The sequence below is a fragment of the Vitis riparia genome, chromosome 15 (genome assembly GCF_004353265.1).
Source record: "Vitis riparia cultivar Riparia Gloire de Montpellier isolate 1030 chromosome 15, EGFV_Vit.rip_1.0, whole genome shotgun sequence".
Taxonomy (NCBI): domain Eukaryota; kingdom Viridiplantae; phylum Streptophyta; class Magnoliopsida; order Vitales; family Vitaceae; genus Vitis; species Vitis riparia.
In genome coordinates this window covers 5,081,184-5,098,865 of record NC_048445.1, presented here as the reverse complement: position 1 = coordinate 5,098,865, position 17,682 = coordinate 5,081,184, and the positions used below count along the sequence as shown (strand labels likewise).

Here is a 17,682-nt window from a genome sequence, read left to right as displayed (position 1 = left end):
ACAATATCAACATCATACCCTTATTCACTTTTTTTAACTCTAAAAAAATCTTGATATACTTTTTCTAACTCTTTCAAAAATATCTTGAAGGACATTAAATAAATGGTTGATTAGATATCTCACAACTTGGTAATGGTTGGAGTCCCTCTCTTACATCCGAATCAAAAGGGGTCCCCGCCTTTCTACATAGAGTAACAACAAAAGGAAAGGAAGATGATTAGATTTCTCACAAGTCACAACTTGGTGCATGAGGTTGACATTAAATAAATGGTTGGATGTCTCACAACTTGGTGATGGTTGGAGTCGCTCTCTTACACCCTAATCAAAAGGGGTACCCACCTTATTACATAGAGTAACGACAAAAGGAAAGGAGAATGATTAGATTTCTCACAAGTCACAACTTGTTGCATGAAGGTTGAAATCCTTTCGAACACCTTTTTCAAATAATGAAGGTGTTGTCGTATATAAAAGATACAAACGCCCACCTTAGTGTACAGAGGAGGGACAAAAGAACAAGAAGGTGATTAGATTGCTCATAACTTGTTGATGCTCGAAATCCCTTTCCTACCCCTTTTCCAAATATCACAAAGAAAATATCATAAAGGATAGAGGGAGGAGAGGAGAAAAAAAAAAGTCAACGGACCATGCATCCATTCATGTCCTGTATTTTTTCAAAGATAAATATTTTGTACTTTTCTTTACATTCAATATACTTATAAGATTAATTTCATTTATCTTCCCTTATGTGATTATATATATAATTGGTTATTTTTACTTTAAAGTATCTTTAAATATCTTTTGTATTTTATCCATTTATTAATTTCATTCACTTTCCACTTGTCTCAAATTAATAAAAGTATTTAATCAATTTTTAGACTAATGATAATTTGAGTATATTTTGATGGAAGAGTATGTGTATTAGAGTGCATAAGCATTAAGTAAACAATCTTACATCAAAAAGGAATTGAACACTTAATGTGTTTTATATTATTGACTACTTTTACTTCATCTTTGGCTCGTGAAGGGGGAACAGGGAGTCTCGTGCGCCCATCAAACTTAAGCTCATCCATTGTGATATCAAGTAGCCCATTCGAAAATCCTTAACGCGCATCATCTCGTGTATCTACTATTATAGATTTCCTGTAGTCAGTCTTGTCTCGTATATTTTTTTAGAGGAACTTCAAAATCTCAAAAGCAGTCCCAACTACTTGAGTTGTGGTGTACCTCATTCAAGGAGTACACCTTAGATGAAGTTTTGGCTATTGAATCCTAAAGATCGGATGCTAGTCTTTGTTTCATTGAGATTAATTTTTGGGAAGAGCAAATCGACTTTAAGGACAATACTCTATGAAACCTCAATTACCCTTATTTCGATAAGTGTCTAAACTTTATTTTCCTTTTTCCGATTGTTAGTGTTTTCGGGTTTGTTTAGTTTTCACTTAATTTCTCTAGTCTATATTTGAACTAGTATATATAAGCCTCAGGTTAGAATTAGCCCTATTCCATGATCCTTTCTACTCAAGTTGAATGCTAGCTGTAGGCGATCAGGTGGACGCGCCCCCCGCCCCCCTCTCCACCAATCTGACCTACTCAACTCTCTTTTTCAACTTCAACGTTGTATGCACTCCCGTGAACTTGAAAATCTATTATGTAATCAATGTTGAGATGCAACCTCTGGTAGTATATATAGACAAAGAAGGTAGACAAGTTAGACAAAGTAAAAAGCCATGAATTATAGCATACTGCTTCTTCTACTTTCCTTTCTCTGGTCATGCATTAAGGCCCCAATTAGTGCTCTTGGCTCCAGCAAGCGGAAATTCGGCATGGCCAGGCTTCCGCCAGGCCCCCGCCCTTTCCCCATCATCGGAAACCTCCTTGAACTCGGCGATAAACCCCACCAATCACTCACAACTCTCTCCAAAACTTATGGCCCTCTAATGTCTCTCAAACTAGGGAGCACCACCACCATAGTCATTTCCTCTTCAAAAACAGCCCAAGAAGTGCTAAGCAAAAATGACCAAGCCTTCTCCAGCAGGGCTGTCCTCAACGCCGTCCAAGCCGTGAACCATCACAATTTTTCAGTGGTCTTTCTACCGGCATCCGCTCATTGGCGCAACCTCAGGAAGATTTGCAGCACGCAGATGCTTTCCTTGCCTCGTATTGACGCCTGCAGAGCCCTGCGCCGAAGAATTGTGCAACAACTCCTAGATCATGCTCATGAAAGTTGCACCAGCAGCCGGGCAGTCGACATTGGCAGAGCCGCCTCAACAACCGCCCTCAATTTGTTATCAAACACCATTTTCTCTGTTGATTTGGCTCACTATGATTCCAATTTTTCACAAGAGTTCAAGGATCTAGTGTGGAGTATAATGGAAGAAGCTGGAAAGCCTAATCTTGCCGACTTTTTTCCAGGGCTTAGTTTCATTGATCCACAAGGAATACAGAAAAAGATGACAGCCAATTTTTATAAACTACTCAAGGTTTTTGATGGCATCATCGATCAACGGTTGCAATTAAAGGCTTCTTCGGAAAACAATGATGTACTTGATTCCCTCCTCAATCTCAACAAACAACATGACCATGAGTTGAGTAGCAACGATATCAAACATTTGCTCCTGGTACGTATCTTATGATCTTGGATTTTTATTCAGTTTCAGCTTTCCAGTTCAGCTTTTCTAGAGTGCTTTCCTTTAAAATGATGAATACTGGTAAGTGCTTTGCTTCTCTCCTCTGCTTCTCCTAATAGACCGGATAAAATGACATTCTAATTTTCAAAAAAGATAGTGTGGAGAAGGGTATTTGTTTTTTTTACTTTTTGTTTGAAGCAATGTTTAACTTGTTTATTTTTTTATTGTTTTATAATTTATTATAAATTTTTTATTGAATGAAAAAGAATAAAATATTTAAAAATTTTATTTTTTAATATTTAATAAAAATAAATTATTATAAAAATAAATCATTTAATACTATTAAATACTATTTAATTTTAAGTTCAATTTAATTTTTTTTTTTTTTTAAAAGAAGGTCTAAAATCTAAGGCATGTAAAACCGTTTTGGAGCAAGAATTGGGCCATCATTATCCTACAGGCATGGAAGCAGAGTAACCTGCATTCGAAATGCCTAGGCCAATTATGGCAGGTAGCTTTTTCCAAATTGGGGAAACTTATGTTCTTTGTTGGGCAACCACACGGGGGAAAAAGAGGTTGGGAAGAGAAGTATTTCTTCATAATTGGTGTACTTTTTTTTTTTTTCCCATCCCGTGGTGTGGTGGAATTTGCTTGATGGGTTGACATGCTCTAGTTGAAAATGGTTGATTTGTCCACTAAATTTTTTACATAGAGGGCATCATTCTTTTGAAAAACCGGAAGCAACTATTTGCTTACATCAATATGCAGAACTTAACTGGAGGTCCTAGTGCTGGGACTTAGCAAAAATTATTTATATTTGTACTGTTTGTTCTCATATTATTCTCCATGCCAGGACCTATTTTCTGCGGGAACTGACACCACTTCGAGCACGGTAGAGTGGGCAATGGCGGAATTATTGAACAACCCAAAAGCAATGGCAAAAGCTCGAAGTGAGCTGGATGAAGTGCTAGGCAAAGGCATGATAGTTGAAGAATCGGACATTTCAAAGCTTCCTTATTTACAAGCAGTAGTAAAAGAAACCTTCAGATTGCATCCACCAGTCCCATTTCTGGTTCCTAGAAAGACCGAAATGGAGTCGGAAATATTAGGCTATGCAGTGCCAAAAAATGCTCAAGTTCTTGTCAATGTATGGGCTATTGGCAGAGATCCCATGATGTGGACCAACCCTAATTCATTTGTGCCTGAAAGGTTTTTGGAGTGCGAGATTGATGTCAAGGGTCGAGATTTCCAGCTCATTCCATTTGGTGCTGGAAGAAGAATCTGTCCTGGATTGCTATTAGGCCATAGGATGGTCCACTTGATGTTGGCTTCGCTCCTTCACTCCTTTGACTGGAAGCTTGAGGATGGTATGAAACCAGAAGACATGGACATGACTGAGAAGTTCGGATTTACATTGAGGAAGGCCCAACCTCTCCAGGCCGTTCCCATCAGACCATAATATTTGTCTTTATCTAAGGACCGACTTGGCCACGTGTCCTGAAAAAATATCAGATGGATTATAATTAGATTATGAAAACAGGATATGTCTTTTCCTGTACTCATTAATGCAGTCATTAATAAAGAAATATAATATTTGCTTCACTGTCATGCTACCATGCTGCTATAATTTTGAGTAATTTGTATTATTTCACTTGGGGTAGGATGGAGGGAAGAAAAAAATTATGGAAGTTCAAAGACAAATGTGATGCAGTGAAATACGAGAAAGGCTTTCCCTAGACCAGTTATGTGCACAAATACTAGAGATAGAGATCGAGTGTAGTTGATTTCAAGTAGAAATTCCAAGAGTTAGGAAATTTGTTTGAATTGTACTGTTGCCAATAGTTTTCCTATGATACAAAAGATATGTTTAAATAGTCTTGAAATGGACAAAAACAAAAAGGGGAAAATCTCTAGGATCATGACTAGCTTGTTGGACTGTCGCTCTAAAATCTCTATGCAGAGATATAGCAAAAGAAAGATGGAATTCGGCCATAAGATAATAGAAATTTGCGCTTCACATTGATTGCATCACAACAGTAATGCATTTTACTCCTTAAGCTAATTTCCTTCCATAATAGGTGTTTGTAATCAAAACTAATATCAACTCTTTACTATTTATGGTGCTTTTTAACAATTATTATAGATAATCACATGCCATCGACATCAAATTGTGCCTTATTTAGACTTAGGGGTGATCAATGAAAACATTGGGAAAAACATATATAGTCTCCCCAACTCAAAAGTATAAAATATGTAACATATAAGATTTTCGCTTCTAACATAAAAAATGAAGGACCATATTCTCAATATAAAGTGAGTAAATAGAATTTCATTCTTTAATCTGTGCAATGCATGCAACATTATCTTCAAATAATATTGTCGAGTCACCTTTGATTGAGAAGAGTCCACAAGATTCCCGAATATGTTGAATCATAGATCTTAGCTATATACATTCACGACTTGTTTCATGAATTGCTAGTATTTTTGAATGATTTGATGATGTAGTCACCATTGTTTGTTTGACAGATCTCTATGAAATAACAGTACCATTGTAATTAAACAAATACCCTATTTGTGACCTACCTTTATGTGGATCTGAAAGATATCCTGCATCTGCATATCCAAGCAATTGTTTCTTTGATTCCCTTGAGTAAAATAGACTCATATTAGTAGTTTCGCGAAGATAACGCAATATAAGTTTGATATCATTCCAATGTCTTCGAGTTGGAGCGGAACTGTATCTTGCTAATAAATTGACAAAAAAAGTAATGGTTGGACGTGTATAATTGGCAAGATACATAAGTGTACCAATAGCACTAAGATATGATACTTCATGACCAAGTAATTCTTAATTTTTTTTTTTCGCAAGGACGAAATGGGTCATTTTTCACATCAAGTAATCTGACAACCATTGGAGAACTTAAAGAATGCGCTTTATCCATATAAAAACACTTCAAAACTTTTTTAATGTATGTTGATTGATGTACTAAAACTCCATTTGAAAAATGCTCAATCTGTAGGTGTGGACCCCGTATTTTAGCACGATGCGTTCCCACGCGATGGCGAAACTCGCTTTTTATTTATTTGGTGAAAATTTGATTTTTTGAAAAAGACTTGGAGTCGTCACTTATTTTTGTTTTATTTTTTAAGGAAAAAATAAAATAAAAAAGAAAAACTCTAAGTGTAACTCCTAAAGGAAAAGTAGGTCTGTGAAAAATTGAGTCCGAGTCCAAGGATCAGGTTACTTATTGGGAAGCTACAATAAATACCATAGCACCCCTCTAAGTCCCTAAAAATGGGTCTCTACTAAATAAGGTGAAACAAGTGTGGTAGTGGATAAGGAAATCAATGGATACCAATGAAATGATCCAATAATAAAACAAATCATGCATGAGGATAAGCAAAGTGAGAATGAGAGCATACTTCGGCAGCAAGTAATAGTGTGCTATCATGGAAACAAGGTTAGTGCACAATAATGAATACAAAATATATCACATGCATATCAAAGAACAAGACAAAGATCATACAATATTCATTAAATATAGCAGTTGACAATCAAAAGAGAAAACTCATGTGTAGGGCCCTCACCAAAGCCCAATTGATTTTATATGAATTAATCCCGTAAATTCCATTGTTTTGGAATTATGAAAATTGTCTTCATGCTTATTGGAAATCAAGGAAAAGGGAAAATTATTTTAAAATCAAAGAAAAATTGTGAAAGTGCTTACTTGAAAGGAAAAGTAGCAAGTTTATTTAAAAATGGAGATTTTTGGTGACCCTAAACCTTAAGGAATTATGAAAAAAAAAATTAGGATTTAAAATTATTTGAAAATTGGAGTGGATTTAAAATTATATAAAAAAATAAAATAAATAAAAAATAAAAAACTGAAGTTTTGAAAATTATTTGAAAATTGAAATCTTTAAAAATTAAATTTAAAAATGGAATTTTGAAATATTATTTGAAAATGGGAATTTTGAAGATTAAATTTGAAATTTTGAATTTTGGAAAATTATTTGCGAAATGGGGTTTGGGAAATTATTTAAAAAAAACAAATATGAAGAAATAAAGGGTATGACATGTGACCCAAAGGTGGCCATGCATAGGTGCATAAGTGGGAGAGACAGTGAGGGATAACCATGTAGGTATGAGGCCCAGAGTGCTACTGTGTTTACTCTACCATCCTCTAAATTGGTTAGGAGACCTTCCTCTTAATTAGAATCATCAAATTCAAAAAGCTTTGCCTCAAACTCAAACCACGGACTTGTACAATCTGCATGTGGGGCCAACAAAGGTGATATGGCAGAGATTTGGATGCAGGTGGATGGCAACATGGAGTTCGAGGAGTGGCCAAAGTAGGACTGCATGATAATTACTCCCTTACCAATGATGAAGATTTACCTGAGATCTCTAAGAGCACCTGACTTTTTATTCGTTTGGACCCGTGCGAGATACAAGAATACACCATCAACAAGCCATGGTTTACTAATACATTTGCTGCAAAGACCTGGGCCTCATGTTTCTTGAACACCATGATTATCTGAGTGGCATGTCCCCGTCGAGCTCACACCGACTATATCCCAAAGAAGGCGATGTTGTTGGAGACAGTGACTTGTAGGGAAGAATCTAGATTGCTACATTGAGAAATCAATATGGATGTGGCAGTCACTACTCCTATGGACTTCTTCATCTCCTCCAATCTATTTCTCTTCCTTTCAAGCTCTTTAATGTACTTGGCCGTTTTAGAAATGATCTTCACCCTCGTAGCCTTAGAGAAGAGAATGGGAACCATGGTTTGGAGAAATGCTTACATGTCGCTCATCTTCTCTCTCATTCATCTCTTTGTTTCCTGGACGACTTTAGTTTTGGTTCGTTTTCTAGAGGTGCAGGTAAAAACTACTACTGAACAAGCTGATCTTTCAAATGCAGTTGTTGTCCTTGAGAGTTGTCAAAGACACATTATCAGTGTTAATGTATATTATGGGTATATTATGTTATGGGCTTTAGGCCCAGTTAGGTTACTTGTACCGCACACATATGCCTCCTATATAAAGGCACTGATGTATATTCTTTCATTCAGGAAATACAATACAATCATTCAGTATTTCTAACATGGTATCAGAGCCACTGCTCTGACCTTTTCTTAGCAGTCTGTCTTCATTAGTGTGACTTCCTTTCTTTTTAACGCTTCCGCCATCACAACTGCCGCCGCAGCCTTTTGTCGTTGAACCTCCGACGTCATCCAGGCGTCGTCCTTGGGTTCCGGACCTGCAGCCACCGTCCTTAAGGAGTTTCACACCGCACAAGATCACTGTTTTTCGCATCACCGCTGCGAATATTGCTCCGATTTCAATTTTGAAGGTACCACTGAGATCGTCCAGTGCCGATCTACACATTCGTGGAAACCTCGTCGCCATCGGAGACCGCACATGCCACGTCAGCGCCACGTCAGCCCTAGCTACGTCACCATCCACTGATCTGTTGACGTGTCAGTGCCACGCTAGCCCTAGCTGACATCATCTCCACGTCATTCGTTGACCGTTGACCGTCCGGCGTTGACCGTTGACTGTTGACCAGGCGTTGACTGTTGACCGTGTACCAGCGTTGACCGTTGACTTTTCCAAGGTTGACCAGGTCCTCCTTACCTAGTTTTTCGCGTAGATTTCATTTTTGCAGTCTGTTTTTGCATATTGTGTCTCTAAATGGATAAAAATGATATTTTTCTTTCTCGCCCCATCAATATTGTGTTGGAGGGAAATAAAAATTACTTATCTTTGTCTCAAGCTATGCGCAGTTTTCTTAAGAGTCGCATGCTCTGGCATTATTGTACTGGTGCAATGACTATTCCTGTCAAGGGAGCAAGTGAAGGAGATGTTGTTTTTCTTAGTCGCATGATTGAATGGGATAGTCATAACCACATGATCCTCACATGGATTCGGAACACTTCCATTCCCTCTATTTCCAATCTGATGGGCAGCTTTGATGATGCAAAATCTGCATGGGATATGTTGGCCAAAAGGTACTCCACTACTCATGGATCCCTGAAATATCAGTTAGTGGTTGAATTACATCAACTCAGGCAAGAACCAGGGCAATCCATCAATGACTATTATGATCAGCTTCGCTTTATTTGGGACCAAATTGACCTTTCTGATCCAACTTGGACATGCTCAAAAGATGCTCAGCAATATGCTTCCATTAGAGATGAATTTCGCCTTTATGAATTCTTGATGTCACTTCACAAGGACTTTGAGCCCATTCATGGTCAGCTACTCAATCGCAGTCCTGCTCCCTCTCTTGATACTGCTGTAAATGAGTTGGTTAGAGAAGAAGCTCGTCTTGCTACCCTTCAAGCCCAGAATAAGCTCAATGTTTTGGCTATTACTCCATCTACTCCACTCATAGAGCAACCCCAGCAATCAGGTGATTCTTATGGCTCTAGCAATCGTTGCAAGCAGACCAACAACAAGTTCTGCAACTATTGCAAGCGTCCTGGCCACACCATTGAGACTTGTTACCGTCGTAACAAATCTACTGCTGCTGTTGCTAATATTGAGCCTACTCCACCACTGGCTTCCACCTTAGCTGAGTCCAAGTCTTTTAGATCTACTATCAACATCTCCTCCACTGAACTACAGGAGATCATAGCTCAGGCTGTTCGTATGGCTGGTAATGCATCTCTTTCCACTGCCTTATCTGTTCTACCTGGTAAGTCTCAAACTTGGCTTTTTGATTCTGCCTGCTGCAATCACATGACACCTCACTCATCCCTATTCTCCAAACTTGACCCTGCACCACATCCTCTAAATATTCATATAGCTGATGGTTCCACCATGCATGGGAATAGTCTAGGTTTTGTTTCAACCTCTAATCTTTCTGTTCCTGGAGTCTTCCATGTTCCTGACCTATCCTATAATTTGTGCTCTGTGGGACAATTAGCTAAACTAGGTTATCGCCTTATTTTTTACTATTCTGGGTGTATTGTGCAGGATCCGAGGACGGGGCAGGAGCTTGGGACCGGTCCTAGAGTTGGGCGTATGTTTCCCGTGAGCAATCTTCATCTTCCACCTGTTGCTCCTGTTTCTATTGCTACTGCAGCTGCTGCAGTTTCTTCCTTACCTTCTCTTGCACTTTGGCATTCTCGTCTTGGTCATGCATCATCTTCTCGGGTACAACAGTTAGTGTCTAGGGGTCTGTTGGGTTCTGTGTCTAAAGACATTTTTTATTGTACTTCTTGTCAGTTAGGAAAACAACCAGCTTTGCCTTTTAATAACAGTGAATCCATTTCTAATAGTATTTTTGAGTTAATTCATTCTGATGTTTGGGGACCTTCTCCTATTGCTAGTATTGGTGGATCTCGATATTTTGTTGTTTTTATTGATGATTATTCTCGTTATAGTTGGATTTTCCCTATGAAATCTCGTTCCGAAATTTTACCAATATATAGCAATTTTGCAAAAATGGTTGAAACACAATTCTCCAAACGTATCAAAACCTTTCGATCTGATAATGCTCTTGAATATACTCAACATGCGTTTCAAGCTCTGTTACATTCCTATGGCATTGTACATCATCTAACTTGTCCAGGTACCTCTCAGCAAAATGGTCGAGCCGAAAGAAAACTTCGTCATATTCTTGACACTATTCGTGCTCTGCTTCTTTCTGCCAAAATTCCTGCCCCATTTTGGGGTGAAGCGGCTCTTCATGTTGTTCATGCAATTAACCGTATTCCAAGTGTTGTCATCCATAATCAGACTCCGTATGAGCGTCTCTTTGGGTCACCCCCTGTCTATCATCACCTTCGCTCATTTGGATCTGCTTGTTTTGTTCTTCTTCAGTCTCATGAGCACAACAAACTTGAGCCTCACTCTAGACTCTGTTGTTTCCTTGGTTATGGTGAAACTCAAAAGGGGTATAGGTGTTATGATCTTGTCTCTCATCGTCTTCGTGTTTCTCGTAATGTTGTCTTTTGGGAACATCGATTGTTTGTTGAACTCTCTCACTTTCGTTCTTCCTTGACTAACTCCTCTGTTTTAGAAATCTTTCCAGATGAGTCTCTTGTTCCTTCTACAAATACTTTTGATCCTCCTTTGGACTTCTCTCCGGATATTTTTTATGCTTCTCCTTGATAGGTTGGAGATGAACAGATTGATGACGAGCTACCCCACTTTGAGACTGGGTCCCCTGCTCCTGCTCTGCCTGAAGATCCTCCACAAGACATTCCACCTCGCCACTCAACCCGGGTAAGATCCATTCCTCCACACCTACTTGACTATCATTGTTACACTGCCCTTGCTACACTTCACGAGCCTCAAACCTATCGTGAGGCCTCTACTGACCCTTTATGGCAAATTGCTATGAAAGAGGAACTTGATGCATTAACCAAAAACCATACTTGGGACCTGGTTCCTCTCCCTCCTGGACAGTCTGTGGTTGGTTGTAAGTGGATCTATAAGATCAAGACTCGCTCTGATGGATCCGTTGAGCGCTACAAGGCTCGTCTTGTTGCCAAAGGCTTTACACAGGAGTATGGGATTGATTATGAAGAGACTTTTGCTCCAGTTGCTCGTATCTCATCTATTCGTGCTCTCTTAGCTGTTGTTGCTGCTCGTCAATGGGACCTTTTTCAGATGGATGTTAAAAATGCCTTCCTTAATGGGGATCTGAGTGAAGCAGTCTATATGCAACCTCCTCCTAGTCTCTCTGTTGAATCAAACAAGGTTTGTCATCTTCGACGTGCACTTTATGGTCTTAAACAAGCCCCACGAGCTTGGTTTGCCAAGTTCAGCTCCACTATTTTTCGCTTGGGTTACACTGCCAGTCCGTATGATTCTGCCTTATTTCTTCATCATACTGATAAAGGCACTATTTTGCTTCTTCTATATGTGGATGATATGATCATAACTGGTAATGACCTTAGTGGCATTCAAGAACTCAAGGATTTTCTCAATCAGCAGTTTGAGATGAAAGATCTTGGACATCTCAGTTATTTCCCGGGTCTTGAAATTACTCATTCCACAGATGGTCTTTATATTACTCAAGCCAAGTATGCTTCTGATCCGCTGTCTCAAGCAGGACTCACTGACAGTAAGAATGTTGACACTCCAGTCGAACTTAATGCGCATCTGACACCCTCCGGGGGGAAACCATTGTCTAATCCTTCTCTTTACAGACGATTGGTTGGCAGCTTAGTTTATCTCACAGTTACTCGTCCAGGCATCTTCTATGTTGTTCATCAGGTGAGCCAGTATTTGTCTGTTCCACGATCAACTCACTATGCTGCTGTTCTGCGCATTCTTCGATACCTGAAGGGTACCATTTTTCATGGCCTTTTCTACTCAGCTCAATCTCCTCTTGTACTCTGTGCATTCTCTGATGCTGATTGGGCAGGAGATCCTACTGATCGCAGGTCCACTACAGGTTACTGCTTCCTTCTTGGTTCTTCTTTGATTTCTTGGAGAAATAAGAAACAAACTTTTGTGGCCCGCTCCAGTACTGAAGCAGAATATCGTGCCCTTGCTGATACCACATCTGAGCTCCTTTGGCTAAGATGGCTTCTTAAGGATTTGGGTGTGTCCACCTCCTCTGCTACTCCCCTTTATTGTGACAACCAGAGTGCCATTCATATTGCTCACAATGATGTCTTTCATGAACGGACTAAACACATCGAGATTGATTGTTATTTTATCCGTTATCATCTTGTCCATGGTGCTCTTAAGCTTTTCTCCGTCTCCTCCAAAGATCAACTTGCAGATATCTTCACCAAGTCACTTCCTACAAGACGCATTCGTGATTTAATTGACAACCTCAAGTTGGTCTCACATCCACCTTGAGTTTGAGGGGGGTCGTTAATGTATATTATGGGTATATTATGTTATGGGCTTTAGGCCCAGTTAGGTTACTTGTACCGCACACATATGCCTCCTATATAAAGGCACTGATGTATATTCTTTCATTCAGGAAATACAATACAATCACTCAGTATTTCTAACAATCAAAAATTGTTTCTGTAAGAGCTGGTGACGGGCTATGTGTTGCACTCGGTGCTGAGTTAAAGGAGGTGCAAGAAAGGACAGCAAACAGACGCATCTATGAGGCCTCTAAAAGGGCATACGTGCTATCGGGGTTAAGTTCACACTCATGGCAAAGATCAATGGATAATTCAACTCTACTCTCAAACTTTCATTATGTTTTACCAGTTTAGAAACTGAATCCATCTCTTCTAGGACCCTTTCTATCTTAGTTGTGATCTTTGCAACTCTGAATCGATGTGTGAAGAAGTGTCGATGCTGCTCTCGGATATGGATGACGATTCATCCTCAAACGGAATTGGGACCGGAGAACAAATCTCTATAGTCGGTTTCTTGTTTCTCGGTGATTAACAAATTATGTGGTCGGCTGTAGATGATGGGTATGAAGGGTGGGGTAGAGCATGAGGAGTGTTTGGCTTGGGATGTGGGTTCAGTGGAGAATGAGTTTTATGGGAAAGCATTGGAAGAATGCTAGGGAGTCATGCGCATAAACTGCATGCACGTGGGAGGGCATAAAATAAATGGGTAGGGGATGGATGGTAGAATGGGTGATGGAAAGTAGTGAGAGAAATTGGGTTTAATGGGTATTGAAAGATGGAAGTATGGACATGGTGATGAAATCGGCTACTGGCAGTGGGCATGATAGGCGGGGAGGTGATGAGCTAGTATGGGATAAGTTTTCGATGATGGTATAAAGAATGTGGGTTATGAGTGGTGGAAAAGATGGAAAAGATGGAGTTGAACTGATCATGCATAGACATTTATGTGCATCTGGGAAAGAAGATGGCAAAGTGTTGATAGCCAAACAGGTTTGGTGGTAAAGTGATCAAGAAGAGGGTATGAAAAATTGGTAGAGTCTGAGTCCCACCTTGACACTCACTACAAGCGCCCATTCCTATGGCTATGCAATGTAATTTTTCATGATGAAACCTCTATCACTCCCGCTAATGCATGAACTCCTCTTCTTACCTCCAACTCATTCGAACAACTATAGGCTGACAACATTTCAAACCAGAGTCACACAATCTGGCTTAAAAAACCTTTACCCATCATCTAATCAAAACTATTAATGCCTCCTTGAAACATCTATTTCCAAAATAACCATTTATCATAATGCTACATGATATAGAAGTCCACCCTCCCATAGAACTTTTCTTTTTCTCTCTCATTCTTTTAAGAGTCCTCTATTCTTCTCCAACATCCCAACACTTCATTCACCTTCCCAAGAGATATACAAATAAAGCTCTCATCTAATCACACAAGTCACAAGTCACCCATCCCTAAGAGGAAAGACTTCTGATTTGAAGCAACGGATGCACTAATCCTTTACATTGAGCGGGATTTTTGACCTTTTGATTGGAGCCACTGATCATTTGTAGGAAATTAATGCCTGGCTACATCAATTTAACACCCTCATATCCCACTCATATACCTAGATTCACAGGCATCTGCAATTGGAGTCGCTTTTTTATCCATCAAATATTCTTCATATTAATTCATTCTCCTCTAACGCATCGACACAGATTTCAAGTCTTAAAGCTTTGAGTGCACATTCAAGGGAAAACAGAAAAGTAAGAGAATAGAAACAGGAATAGAATAGGAAACATTTAACAAATATGTTGAACCCATTTCGTTATTTTATCCATGAGTTTAACAATCAGTGGGTTGCACTGTGGAAAAGGTTTCCTAGAGTAAAGCATATAATGCAGTGTGCTCTTCAAATATGACACAATAAACTGAAGCACATTCGGGTATCTCTTGAATAGAACCAAAAAAAAAAATGAAAAATTAAACCTAATAATCACTAAACCATAATAACCCAACAAGTCATGCTGAAATCACAAGGAATGAAACAAAAGAAATATGAAAGATGAAAATATACGAGAAACCATAATGACCATACCTGAAAGTCTCTTTCCTAATAAGGTATTTTAGGCGGTAACTCACTGCTCTTCCTTCTTATTTTTGCACACTATACCTCAAGCTCCGTTTCAGCTCTCTTCACATCTTCTTGAGATTAAGCTCAGCTCACCATCTCCCAATTTCTCCAAAACAAAGGCGTCCATGAACCGCTCACACTCCTCACCGAAATATTCTTTTCTCTATAAAACTTCTTTCTATCTTAATTTCTCAATAACTCTCAATATCATAAAACTCTCCTCCTAGACCCTCTCTACCTTCTCCCTAGCTAGTTTTCCTCTTTTTCTAAGCTATTGCTCTGCTCAGTTTTTTCTTTTATGCTCTCTTATCCTTGCTCCTTTTGACCGTCCCCCCCACAATTCCCCATTCTCTTTTCTTTTATCTTCTTTGTTTCTCTTTCTTTTCTTGCAAGCTTCTACCGGCTACACTGCTCACCTTTCAACAAGTCTTCATCCCAAGTTTTTCTTGAATTCTCCTCTTCCAGAAAGTTACATCCTTTGAGCCGACAGGTCTACCACGCTTTAGACGTATTTTAGATTCATTTGTTAATTGTCCTATAAGGACATCAATCCGTGTTGGAGTATTTGCAGCCAGGATATATGACTTTATCACTTTCTTTGTATCAATGAATGCATCTGGTCGTGTTGGAGTATTTGCAGCCAGGATTCATTTATTTATTTTATACTTTCTAGCTATTGATTACTACTCAAAAAGTGCTATTTCATAGCTTGTAATTAACTCTTATAAACACTTTTGAGTAGTAGTTATCACATTTTAACCCAATTAACATATTAAGGACCCTTGCAATCAATTCTAATCAAATTGTGTTAAGTTTTGGTGTTTTGATAGCTTTTTGATCACCAAAGCAATCTGAGATTGAGGAGAGTTCTTTGGAATCCATGACAAAGCAATGGAAAGCTTAGAAACATGAAGAACCGAAACTTTGAAGTCCTTTGTCATAAGCAAATCCGAAAAGCAAGGAGTAAAAGATATCCGGACAGGGTGTCCAGACAGGATGGCGGCGGAAGTCAATGATCCGGACAACATATCCGGATAGCATATGCTATCGTCCGGGTGTGATGTTCACGAGTGCCGTGTGTTTCTCCCTGAGGGAGTCCGAATAGGGGAACGCGCCACATGTCCTCTTGGGGAATCCGGATGGAGTTGATCCGGATAGCCTTGCGCGCTCCGTGTCATCTGGGAGAGGGGTCCCTACACCTTACACACGCAGATGGTCCCCCTTGCGACATATCTCCTTCCACCCGGGGGAATCCGGATGTAGTTGATCAGGATAGCCTGGCGGGGCGGATATCTCACAGCCAAATGGGAAAGGAGGACGTTCCGTCCGCCGACATTTCATATCCGGATATCTCACAACTGGATAAGAGAGGAGGACGTTTCAACTTCTCCGGATAGACATATCCGGATCCTCTGATAGCGCTTACCCGGAGAGTTTTTATCTCAATATACAGTGCAACGGTGTTTTCCTGAAACTTCCTGATATTTCCGACCGACATCTTGAGATATTTTCTACCGACATCTTGAGATATTTTGCTTTAGATATTTGTTGTCTAAATCCCCAAAGTCTCCTTGTAGCCCACCTATCATAGGATTCCTTAGTCTTTAAGCAAGAACAAATGGGTGAATAACCTCTTATATATATATATCTCTCGAGAGCTTATTCTGGAGAGACGCATCCTTTGTACAGTTTTGAAAGGAAGTAAAATACAGAGCACTTGCTCTGCTTTTCATATATATTTTTGTTTTCTCGTTATTTTTATTTCTAGCCAATCAAACTCTGAGGATTTTTCCTCAGATGATGAGTGGCTAGGCTCTTCGTTTCTTGGAGTGAAGAAAGCCGGGTAAGTTTCCTCATGCATAAATTGGAAGTTTTGTTGTTTTAGTTTTTAATGAAGAGAAAGTGTGACTCGTTAATGGTTTCTATCTTTTTAGTTAACTTAAAATGTCTTTAAATCATCTGGGCCAACACTTGGTAAGACAAGTGATCTCCATCCATTGAGATGCACTTGTTTATCTCTTGCGAGCCTTTGGGAAGTGGTTTAGAGGTAGGATTTTCTAGAATAGCCAACACTTGGTAAACTTTTGGACTCTACGGAGACATCCATTAGTTATCTCTTGCGAGCTTTTAACGGGTAATCCAAGGTTAAAGATCACCTTGAATGGCAAATGCTAGGTGAGAGGCACGAGCCATTGCAAGATGTATCAGTGAGAGGGATTTAGTGTTTGAACCCATTAAAGGGAAGCATCTGTACCACACCGATTAGAGAATTAACTATATGTTAATTCTCTAATGCGAGAAAAAGAAACAAGTGACTGGAACTCTCCTTTTTGTATGAGGAACCTGAGCCTAGTGATCTAAACTCCAAGAAACACTTTTATTTGTAAGTAAAATCAGTTACTAGTTTTGGTTAGTTTAAAACCAAACTTTTTTCATTTAAACATCTTTATGTTTTCTTTTAAATCTAACCTTGAAATGAAAAAGCACCAATTCAACTTTGAATTAATATCAATTGTAGAGTGAAAACCCATCCTAGTGAACAACCCTAGAGCCACTATGCTATGCTAGCTAAGGCTATCCTAGTACATGGTGTAATAGGTTATAAATTTTGTTGATTACTCCCTGAGGACCACAATCAAGGGACACCAGCTGGACACGAATCAAATGGCACCACTGTCAGGGACCATTGAGATGATACGAATCAACTGAGACACCAATTGGGAATGAATCAGCTATATAATATTGTTTGGTATAACTTTCAGTTATACTGTATAATTAAAAACAAATAATTAAGAATCATATACATAACTTCTGGTTATGTATTTGTAATTTTGTAATTTTCCCCATAACTTTTTGTTATAAGGATTGCACATATTTTTCATAACTTCTGATTATGAATTTACCCTAAAATTTATAATTTATCCAATAACTTCTGGTTATAGGAATTGTACATATTTTTCATAACTTCTGGTCATGAATTTATCCTATAATTTATAATTTATCTCATAACTTCTGGTTATAGGAATTGCACATATTTATGCATTCGAAAATAAAAAGTGAAAATAGAGAGTCAAAGGGTAATAAAGT

At 38.9% G+C, this 17,682-nt stretch overlaps 1 protein-coding gene across 1 annotated transcript; it reads left to right on the top strand.

The window, feature by feature from the left end:
• Positions 1-1,514: 1,514 nt before the first annotated feature.
• Positions 1,515-4,229, top strand: LOC117931812 (cytochrome P450 76T24-like). Its single transcript, XM_034852879.1, has 2 exons — positions 1,515-2,618; positions 3,481-4,229. Exons 1-2 carry the CDS (start codon positions 1,728-1,730, stop codon positions 4,084-4,086), a joined length of 1,497 nt encoding a protein of 498 aa, XP_034708770.1. The 5' UTR covers positions 1,515-1,727; the 3' UTR covers positions 4,087-4,229.
• The last annotated feature ends 13,453 nt before the right edge of the window (positions 4,230-17,682 follow it).

What these genes read in the sequence shown, in the direction of transcription:
- LOC117931812 (XM_034852879.1), top strand. Translation starts at nt 1,728, where the DNA reads ATGAATTATAGCATACTGCTTCTTCTACTTTCCTTTCTCTGGTCATGC. An exon ending in ATATCAAACATTTGCTCCTG is followed by an intron (nt 2,619 to 3,480) that starts GTACGTATCTTA and finishes TCTCCATGCCAG; the next exon opens with GACCTATTTTCTGCGGGAAC.